This window comes from Orbicella faveolata, unplaced genomic scaffold (genome assembly GCF_042242905.1).
Source record: "Orbicella faveolata isolate gen_17 unplaced genomic scaffold, um_ofav_v1 contig_47, whole genome shotgun sequence".
Lineage (NCBI taxonomy): Eukaryota > Metazoa > Cnidaria > Anthozoa > Scleractinia > Merulinidae > Orbicella > Orbicella faveolata.
This window is the reverse complement of record NW_028301577.1, coordinates 6,248,737-6,259,712: the sequence shown is the minus strand read 5'-3', so window position 1 is coordinate 6,259,712 and position 10,976 is coordinate 6,248,737. Positions and strand designations below refer to the sequence as shown.

Sequence of the window (10,976 nt, the reverse complement as noted above, 5' to 3'; positions counted from 1 at the left end):
GTTTTCCTCGCAGAGCCATGTAATATGAAACCCCTGTTTTCTCCAAAACATACGGAAGATGTCCTTGTTTTTTGGAGATAAATGAAAGAAAGTTAAATATCTGATGTAGTGTTGAAGAAACGAAACAGAGACGATGTTTTACTAAAAATGCAAATTTCTACCGATGAACAAGAACTAATTTAATTATCAGATAGTCACGAAATACCACTTTCTTTTTCTGTTGCCACCTTTGTTGTTAACAATAAAACAATTCAAAATTAACACACAACGATATTGATGGCTGAGAAGCTTTTCAACGAAAAGTATTGAAGATAAACAGCGCTACTTGGCCGATATGAATGAGTCTCCTCAAAGACTGATTAAATTAATTTGCGCTTTCATTAGGTGCCACGGCGTCTGCAGCAATATTTGAGCATTTTCCTGGTTTATGTTATAACACTAACAATGCTAGAACGCATGCGTCTTACATGTTGAGCTCTACCATAAGGAAAACCACTCAACATTTGTGCGTGATTCCGTATGCAATGTATCCTTCACCTAATATAGAAGCCACGAACCCTAACTAATCTACGCATGCGTTTAGGGCAAATTAGTTTTGTTCTAAGGAGAATGGTACCACAAGGAGAGCAAGGGGTTACCTGAAACAAATATATAGCTTTGCGATGTTCAAAGTTAAGCGACGGCGATGGAATGTATTTTACGTAGAGTACACATGTACCTTTCCCACCCTACTCCCATTATTTCCTTGCCTCTAGACTAATTAATTAATTGAAATTAATTAATTAAACAAACATTAAAGTTTACACCTTAGCGCCATAGGGCCATAGTGCCATAGCGCCATAGCGGCATAGCGCCTTAGTTCCTTAGCGGCAGGCAACCCCCATAACCATCCCAATAGTGCACTCTGCACTAAAAAGTGGGTTGGAATAAGTGTGGAAATGACTATGTACGCTCATTCTTGACCTTGGTGTATAAATAAACGAACAAATTATTCTTGTCACAGAGTATGAAAAATTTGTGAAGACTCTGCGATACAGTCGAAAGCTTCGCTTACAAATTTTTCAGACTTTGTGACAAGAATAATTTGTTCGTTTAAGTGTGGAAATGTGAATTCTGCAAACAAGAATTTGTGGGAATCGCATGTGATGTTGAATTTTAAAATATAGAGTGGAAAAAACGAAGAGATTTACTAGGTTCACCGCGCGTCACTCCCACAATATTAGTTGAACAGAGAAAATTTATCTAGGAAAAAAAGTAAAATTGAAATATAAGAGATGTAGTGGATCAACTTCAAGGAACAAGTTGTATTTATATAGCACGTTCTTAAGACCACTGATAATATTTTCTCTAGTGGTCTATAATGAAAGGCAAAACAGTTACTACAATAGACCATCATACTTCTTTACAAGAAAAGGACGATTTTGGTGGTTAGCTAAGTTGTAAAGAGAAGGACGCTCATTCTCGACCCCAGAGCTCTTCTCTTTTGCGCTGCGCGCTCAAGAAAACGAAGAGTCTGGGGTCGAGAATGGAAGGACGCTGTTTTACTTGATATGTGCGCGACCGCGCGCGATTACTACAAGTAAATCATGTGCAGTAAGGGTTGCGCAGTGCAGTTCTAAGGAATGTTCGGAATGCCTCCGTGAACCCTCTCAGCTGTTCCGTGTCTTCGTTTTTTCTTCGGAATGACTTCGTTAATTTTCGTCATTTTTCCCAGTTATTCCAGATCCGAACTCGTGCTATATTTTTCTACAAGTGTTAACATCAAGCGCTGTGCTCCATTACAGCCAGTCAAAACTGAAGGGATTTTTTTTCAAGTGAATGAGGCAGCGCTTATCAACTTGCGCGCGCATGAGCAAATTGTCCAGAAGACGTCAATGGTTAATAACCTTTACGTCACAATTAAGCGATCATAAAAGATTTTTTTCTTTCGAGTTAAGATTAGCGTTAAGATGGGGAGCTGTAATTCAGTGATTTGTTCAGATGGCACAAGCGAGAAAGTCGGAGAAATGGCGAAAAAGAAGGAAAGTGAAGAGATAGAAGAGACCCCAGTGATTGAAATTCATATCAACTGTCCCGCCTCAAAAGTGGATTCACGACAATCTCAGGTGGAGTTAAAACAAGACTCTGGGACTGGCCATACGAGACCTTCAAGCGTAGAAGCTCTTGATGTCGAGTCCAGCGAGCAGTCGTTGTCAGATGCATCGTTGGTTCTGTCGGAAGACGACTGTGCTGTTGGACACTCGCAAGATCTTGAAGATTTCAGTTTGAAAGTCCAGGGAAAATCGTGTCTGCCCAGGAATGTGACAGTAACTGGACTGGCGCAGCAAAATGACTTCCAAGGTTGTGCATTAGCATCAGTGGAAAGCCCCGCTTGTAGTTCGTGGAACGAGAACCAACTGCAACGACAGGGCAACGGTAGTGGTGAATTTAGCAACTGGGCGAAGGAGGGTCCTGGATCCTCTGGACTCCATGGGGCACCCAAAATTTCATTGCCGCTACCGCGCCCTTCGCTATGGCAACAAGTGTATTGCAAGACACTTAAGAAAAGAGAGCGACTGGTCGAGGAAAAACTCCAGAGAAAAATGCAAGGCCGTCCGAGGAAGGAAGCTGTGAGCCTAGAGGAAGCGATACGGGCCAGAAGTATACGAGTCATTAAGAAGGTAAAAAAGTCAATGAGATTAGAGGCGGACCAGGACCCCAACAGCGGTCCTGCGGTTCTACCACCGGACGAAGCCATAGCAAGAATGTTTGGCGTGACCGTGGAAGACTGTCGTGACAGCAGCTCCGATAACAGTTCAAGCCAGGCGAGTTCAAGGCTGACCTCCGCCGCGTCATGCCACAGTTCAGTCACTTCGGCTAGAGATCTTGAGGCAGAATCCTTAGAAAATGCAAACAATGGACAGAAAGGTGGCTGGAAGTCTCGCAAATGGTTTAGATTAGCGCGTAACAAGGTCGCTCCTCTCTAAGGAGAGGACGAAAACACTACAAGCCCTGGGACCAAGCGGTTTGGGGGCGAATGAAGAGATGGACACGCGAGAGGCGACAGGAAACTCGCGTGCAAGCCTCGTGCTTCACGCTCAGGGCAAAGTTTCTCGCGTGTCCAGGAGATGTATGCCCTCATTCCAAGCCGCTTACCTTAGGGCTGTCAGGGTGTGCGTAAATATGGCGCTTCAATAACCAGAACACGAAGTAACAACTATCATGTGCATAAAAGAGATCTCATTTTAATTACACGAGGCTCGCGGACAATCAGATTTCATTTTTCTTCGTATCTAAGAGCTTCATCAGCAAGTTGGACAGAAAGCCTTTACTGTTTGTAAATGTTTGTACCTTCAAAATAAAACTTGATTTGAAGTTGAAGTAAAGTTAAAGATTTTTGATTTGACCTTTCGAGGATCTTTTATCTTGTAGTATATGGAACAGTTTCCAAAATTGTATATAACTGAGTGAAGAAAGGTATTAAAAATTGATTAAACCCTTAATGTCCCCGTCTGAAAACTTAACATTGAGTATATCTAAAACACCACTTTTTTCATACGTTCTTTCTAATGAAGAGCAAGGACTCCAAAGTTCAGACAAACGTCGAGCAAAACTCTCCTCTACAAATTAATTGAAGTGTCTGGAGAAACCTGAGCAGCACTCCAAAAATTGCCACGCCAGCATACAATGTTTCTTAGCAACCTTGGACGAGAAAGTCGCGGGTTCAGTCAATTCTCGGAGACAGCATTTCGCCTTAACTGGTACTTATTCCCCTGACTGCTACTGACCGTCACAGACGATCGCTGCTAGGGTTACGGTACGCGGACTTTGTATTCATGTGCGACTTGATCGAGGAGAGTTTGGCCAGCGACTTGAATAAATGTTCTTTAATTTTCTTTTCGCGTGTTCGATGTATTTAATTATCACCGTAATTTTCTGTTCAAAACATTATTACACGAGCTATCTCCTCGTCAGTGTATTGCAACGGAAAGTCTTTCCACGCGAAGCTCAACGGTGCTTATATATTATTTTATTATCGTCATTTTCATCATCTTTGTGCGTGCTCACTTGCTAAAACATCTTCCTGTCACTTTTTGAGTACTGTTGTACCTCCCACTGTTTAGTTTGCAAGCATATCGAGCAAGAAAATAAGTGAAGAATGTCTATATGGCAAGCTTTGGGTCTCGCGTCCAACCTGCGTTGTCTTACTTTTTGACTTGCCCCAGTGCTCCTCGTTTCTTTGTTAGAAACCAATTGCGCAACCGCTAGACACGTAATGCAGGCTCATACTTTGAGCACCTTGGGGTCATGGCGCCCCTTTGATAAAAAATCTTGCTCTGGTATTCCATGCCTTCTATGATCTCCATCTGTCGACATAAGAGAAAGAAAAGGTCGAAAGTGTTACTCATAAAACCCTATCAGAGATCAAGCGTTCGGCTTTGTGTGCATTCAGGCTCGCTTGGCTACTCTTCACATTAAGGGTTCGGCATTTAGAGCAAAACATTCATTTCATCCCTTTATGTTATTCGGAACTGAACTGTGATTTTTGCGCCATACCCTCGCCTTTTCGTACAGCGTAACTAAACTTATAAATTATTTTTATTCTAAATTTTAACGACGACTACAAGTTCATCATTATTTACACCTACACTAACTTTCTCCACCATTGAGGACACGCTAGTCCGCTGCTTGCTTACTTACACTAATGCGCTTTTACATGATAACATCCACCTAATTGACTGATAAAGCAGAACTGAGCTTTTGATCATATCATTTGCCGTGCTAACAAGAGAGCTTACATTTTCAGTACTTTGTCTTTTCCTCCACTTGCTACCCTTGTGCCATCTGGACTCCAGTCTACACTGTATACCTGTAAATGACAGAGAATACTCCTTCGGTTTCAACCAGGAAATACGAATTCCTCTTACTGACGACCGCACGTTTGCTCATCGCAACTTTTGAGGATTTAGCGGTGTATCAAGACATGGTACGCTCACTGTCAACACCAGTGTGCTTGAAAAGATTATACACTGTAGACAAGTTTTTATTCTGAATGTTTTAGGGGGGCGGGGGAGGGGGGCGGCTGGCAATGTGTACGCGAATGCCAAGTGTGCAAACTGTCAATAAAGAATACTCGTTATAAATCATAAAGGACATACCTCATCAGCGTGACCAGGGAGATCCTCCATGATTTTCTTCGTTTTCATGTCCCATACCTGTTTTCAATTGAAAATTGGGTTGTGTCAGGGGCTACCAAATCAATTCCAAGATCTAATTTTCTAATTTTGTGATTTGGTCTATCCATTACGATTTAGATGATTTCACTGAAAAGTTGTAATAGATTCGCAATCGATTAGTAGTTGACTAATGACAAAAGTGATCCTTAAATAGAAAAACTTCGAAATGTGTAATGTAAAATCAAACAATAGTAATTTACTAAGTACTTAACTTGAGAGTGCTGTCTGCACTTCCACTGCAAATCAAACGGCTGTCTGCAGACCAGGCAATCTTAAAAAAGAGACAATACAATGTAACAATGGACCTAAATAGCCTGGAAAGTCATCTATCGTTTGTGCGTCACCCAGCTTGAGTCTTAGGTAAAACAGGCGCTGAGTTATCTCTATACTCAGTCTTTGAACCGTGTTTCGTAGTTAAGTGTAGTTAGGAGAACAAACTGGACCACAGCTAACTTGCTAAATCAGTTTCAACTGTCACATGCCATGTATTTGTTCTCGTTTTCGCGGTTTATCACACTATACTGAGTAACGTTGTATAATAGGACATGCAAGGGTCTGCCTACGTAGTCTAATCATGATCGTGAATTCCTAATGAAGAGGAGGATAATTTAAGTCATCAAACCTTTTTGTTTATCTTGAACGTTGTGTAGTATTTAACAATTTTAAGTGCTTCACCTGATATACAGAATTCACATGGCCGCGAAGAGATGTGATGTACCTAGTAAAATAACGTTAATCAAGGAATTAGGAGACGATATTATATTTAAAACGAATAACCAGCCATGTAACGCGTAAACCTGTGTTCAGGGTTTTTACAAAGAAGCAATTTTCCATCATTTTATATATCTATCAAATGCACACTTGAACTACATCAGTTACAGTTAAAGAAATACTACTGGGGATGCCCAGAAACACAAATTCTCAAAACTAAGGCTGGCGAGACTGAATTTTCTTCTATCATTGAACAAAAATAGCACTTCTAATCTATTGTTGGAGGTCCCGATAAGGCTGTGAAGTACAAGATCATTATGAACAAGAGGGAAGTATTGGAGACAAAACATTCGTGGACTCAACGTGCTAAGCATAGCACGAGCACTGAAAACCAGACATCTTAGGGGGTCTCGGAGCATACCCCCAGCCTACTCGCAAATTTTTCGATGCACTGGCAACGTCCAGGTAACAGCCTTAGAAAAAAATCCTCTGATATGAAGAAAGATAGGCAAGATTAATAGAGGAACGGTCAAAAACAGTGTGACGTAGTCTTCCAACTAAATAATGACAGCAAAACAGAGGTAACAGCTATAACACTAGATTCCAAATTGAACGAAGAGTAATCGACAAGAATCGTGTATATCCCTGCGCAAAATGTAATGAAATGCACCTTAGAAGGCTCTGCGAACCACCTGTGTGTAAAAGAATTCAAGAGACTAGACTGTTCGCTGACTTATAAGCTGAGTCAAGTACCACTTACTTTCCATTGTCGCCGTTCCAGATTTTAACAGACTTGTCAAATGCTGCACTTGCTATAAGACGACCATCAGGAGAAAAACTCACTTGATTTATTAGAGCCTGGTGACCTACACAATAGATGCTAACTAGATTAGCTATAGAATGATAGAAATACCGATCAGGTTAGAAGAAAGAAGCCTGGAATCTGGGGTAAAAGTCTTAGGACACTTTGATCCTTCCCTCCCCACCACCCCGCAGCACTCCATTTTCATTTTCTCATCGTTTCACAATTGGTCACATATTGATAGTAGGAGCTCTAAATGCTTTACATTGTGCTACTGATTTGCAAAGCGGCATCATGAAGTTAGCAGCATGAATACTATATTTGCAGGACGATATACGATTGAGCACCTCAAGGCTGCAGTGTTTTTGACAGCTAGCACACTGGTAAATTTGCAAGCAAACTGAATATGCCCTATGTATTCGCCACTATAGAAAATCACTAAAGCTAAATCAAACTAAAACCGAAGAGCTGTAAGCACTGACAAAATCCAAGCATATATCATTATCATTTATTTAGGAATCGTAGGTTACCAGTTATCGACAAATTATGTTCGGCTGTCTTATGGTAGCATTTTAACACGATACGTATTTTGATAAGCATAGTTACGGTGTGATTATAATCTCACCTGTCATTCGTGCTAAAGGTTTTTTGCTCTCTTCTGGATCCCAGAGGAAAAGTGTAAAATCATCAGAGCCTGACACCAATCTCTCTCCTCTTCCTCCCTGAATATAAATCATTTGAATAGGTTATGTCAAACATATTTAGATGTCAGAACTTTACAATGATAGTTACCAGCTTTCTTAGGGGAAGGATCTTTCCCTTCACCTGTACACCCCCACCCCCACCACCACCACCACCCAAGAGGACTGTTTTGACCCCTAAGAGAGCTTCCTCAAAGGCTAGCTTTTTAGTAGCACTGATACTACACTCTGGTTTGTGTAACATGAAAAGGATAATGCTTTTCCATCTGACCTACCGACATTACTGGACTAGATGTTTTTGAAACAAAAAGTTGCAGGCGAAACGACCAGTTACCGAATTCAATCTAAATTTTCAAATCAAAGTAGTAGTAGTAGTAGTAGTGACCTGCCAACATAACTGAACTATGGTAGCCATTTTTGAAACAAAAAGTCGTAGGCAAAACGACCGGCCGACTCCTAACCACACTGTAAACCAGGGTAACATCCACTTATTAAACTGTACCTTTGCTTGTGTGTATCTTTGTAAGGCTTTTTCTTTTGATGAATTACTGTCTGCCATAACTAAGTCATCAGAGGGACTTTTTGACGGATCAAATGTACCAGTTCTCAATGCGTAGTCCGTATTCAGTGCTAAATGATTCACCTATAATAAAATTTATAGAATAAAAACTATTTGTGATGTCTCTTTAATTTATACAGGATTTGTACAGATTTTTTGGAAGGATACAAAATTCAAAAGCTACTTAAAATAAAATAAAAAACTTACCCAATGTGCATGTCCCTGCAGTGTTCTACAAAGAACACCCTAGTAGGTGACAAGAGAAAAAGTACAAGAAAAGAAGGTTACAATTCACACTGTACCACACAAATTCACAAAAGGACTGCCAAAGATTGATTCCTGGGTTTAATTTGCTATCTGTTTGTTCCTTTGAATGTTTAAACTCCATCTTGAGGGATTGTGTAGGTACTAGAAAATTAATATGAAGATCAGTTCAGCCAGCAGATCTATGTAAACATGAAGACTGTGAGCAGTCTCTCATTCTCCCAATTGATCACAAAGTGGACAGGAACAAACACAAAAATAGTAAGCAGGAAGTGTATGAGTTGTAGAATGGCTTCTTAGAAAGGATGGGTCTTGGCAAATTTTAGCCAAGCTACAAAATCTCAGCACCTGAAACTATAATTTCAAATCTTGCTGTCGCTTCACACTGACTCTCAACCGAAATACAATAATATTATTGTTAATTACTAATCAGAAAACACAGTTTACTTGTGACTGGTTTGAAAATGAAAGGGTAGTTTCCCTTTGTTACGGTTAAAATTATATTGAAAAAAATTAGCACACTTACAATACAATACAATACAAATTTTATTGTCAACTCCCCATGGGGGTTTTTCAGATACAATGATAAAGATAATTAATAAACACTCAACGATTATCGATGAACAATAATATTATATTTGCAATATCATAATGAGTGACTTACATCATCTGCTCTCCAGACTTTGATTGTCCTGTCTTGGGATGAGGAGTAAATCAGCCCCTCCCCTCCCCACCTGATACATGTCACTGACTTGGTATGGCTTGACAGTGTTCTTATTAACTGACCAAGGATGCAGTCCCATATCTTAATAGTTGTATCCTTCAGGAGAAAAAAATACAGATATCTTAAGTTAGAAAACTTATCTTGAATGGACAATAGAAATGAACATAAAATACTACTCCTCCTCCTCTGTTAATGGAGGAGTATATAGTTGATCTTTCTTTATTACGTTCTGTTGTTATGGGCATGTTTAAGCTCAACTCAGCTCATTGTGTGGAGCTCATAATCATGGCAAATACCAGTGATACACAAAAAGGCCTTTGACATTAGATAAAGTTGAAGTCTGTTTGAGCAGGGGGGAGGAGTGGGGTTGCTTATAAACATGGGGACTCATGATCTGAATTTTATGGTAATTAAAAAATAATGCACTCACTTTTGATGCACTTGCAAGAAATCTGCAATCTGGATTACTGAAAAAAAAAAAGAACAAACAAAATTCAACCCTTGTTATTTTCTAGACCATTCAAGGCAGTATTTTGATATGAACCCTGCTTCCATACCCTCTGGAAATTCAACTTGGGGTGGGTAGAGGTATTTTCTGGAACCACATATTATGTACCTGTGAAGTGGCTGCCAGCTAAGCCATGTGATCCATTGCAAGTGTCCCTTTAACATCTTTCCCAGTTGCTTTCCTGTTGCAGGGTCCCAGATTCTAATCTAACAAACAGGGCATGTATACATTAAATCCTATTAACAGCCTTGAAAACCTCACTTAACACCTCCAAAATCTGGTGGCTGGATTGACAGTTCCAAAATTACACTTGGGGTGTGGCTGTGCTGATATCAGACCTGTAGATCTCTTCAGATTCTCCTATTTGCTGTTCCAGACTATTCAGACAAACGAAAAAAGTTCACAATTTGCATTCTTTTTGACATAAATTGGAGGTACGATAAGCCTTGTTCCAGAAAAATAACTATATAGGCCAGAGTTCAAGACTAAAATACATCAACTACACTGTATTTCAAAAGCACCGCATATCCAAGAATAGTTATAAATGGTTAATATACATAACATAGTAGATACTGGTCAGGAAAAACTACAGGTCCCAAATTGATAATTATATAATGATGTTATGTATCACAATTTCCTAACCTCGCCATTTTTACATCCTGACGCCAACTTTTTTCCATCTGGAGACCATGCTATGTGTAATATCCAGTGTGTGTGAGCTTAAATGTCAATAACCAAATCCAGAAAGTTACAAAATTAAAACTTCCCTTAATATTCAACAGAAGTGAAAGTGCTGGAATATTTGATGCATTTTTTTCCATGGGAGAAACAGCGGTTTTCTTTTTTCTCTGGATGTGAATACAATTTGTTTGGGCCACTTTGTAGCTCACTGTCACTGCAGCTTTGCAGATCCAACTGATTGAGAATTAGTACAACAAACAAACAGAAAATGGTGTGTGACAAAGTACTGACTTAAAGTAAATTATTAGTATTTTATATTGGTGGGGAATAATCAATTACTGACCCTAAATATTCCCACCGACTGTAGCTATAGTCTGAATTAGCATTATAAAGAAAACAACATTGCCCTTAATATTTTACCTTTACAACTAAAATGAGGTGTTTCTGTGTTGACATCCCAAAACCGAACAGTCGTGTCACCTGAGCCACTTGCTAAATATCTAACAAAAACAAATGAACATCAACATTTTGATGCTTAGATTCTCACATAGTAGTAGTCTTGTAATGTATACAAAAGAATATTCAAATTCACCCATTTGCCTAGAGTTACATGTATCTCAAGCATGGATAACTGACCAAATGCCAAATTATCTTGGGTTAACTTTTCAGCTTGTATAAGGTATATACATGTATACATGCACATAGGAACTGTATGTTCCTCTTATCAACAAGAACTCTCATAAATAAGATGTTATTCAATCAGCAACACAGGTTATTCTGAAAAAAACTTATCTCAAAAGGAGTTGCAGG

General features: G+C 39.5%; 1 protein-coding gene across 2 annotated transcripts in view; it reads right to left on the bottom strand.

The window, feature by feature from the left end:
• Positions 1-3,204: 3,204 nt before the first annotated feature.
• Positions 3,205-10,976, bottom strand: part of LOC110051829 (notchless protein homolog 1-like) — an 11,370-nt gene continuing 3,598 nt past the window's right edge. Inside the window, exons 5-18 of one of the 2 annotated variants that reach the window (XM_089279096.1) lie at positions 10,587-10,666; positions 10,128-10,204; positions 9,594-9,691; positions 9,408-9,444; positions 8,918-9,073; positions 8,197-8,235; positions 7,933-8,073; positions 7,355-7,451; positions 6,688-6,793; positions 5,892-5,934; positions 5,430-5,487; positions 5,139-5,197; positions 4,779-4,849; positions 3,205-4,346 (exon numbers count right to left, since the gene is read on the bottom strand). In XM_089279096.1, coding sequence (XP_089135222.1) covers positions 4,334-4,346; positions 4,779-4,849; positions 5,139-5,197; positions 5,430-5,487; positions 5,892-5,934; positions 6,688-6,793; positions 7,355-7,451; positions 7,933-8,073; positions 8,197-8,235; positions 8,918-9,073; positions 9,408-9,444; positions 9,594-9,691; positions 10,128-10,204; positions 10,587-10,666 — 1,075 coding nt within the window. In that variant the 3' untranslated portion in view covers positions 3,205-4,333. Of the gene's footprint in view, positions 4,347-4,778; positions 4,850-5,138; positions 5,488-5,891; positions 5,935-6,687; positions 6,794-7,354; positions 7,452-7,932; positions 8,074-8,196; positions 8,236-8,917; positions 9,074-9,407; positions 9,445-9,593; positions 9,692-10,127; positions 10,205-10,586; positions 10,667-10,976 lie in introns of those variants that run through there. The other variant, XM_089279097.1, reaches the window with a different exon arrangement.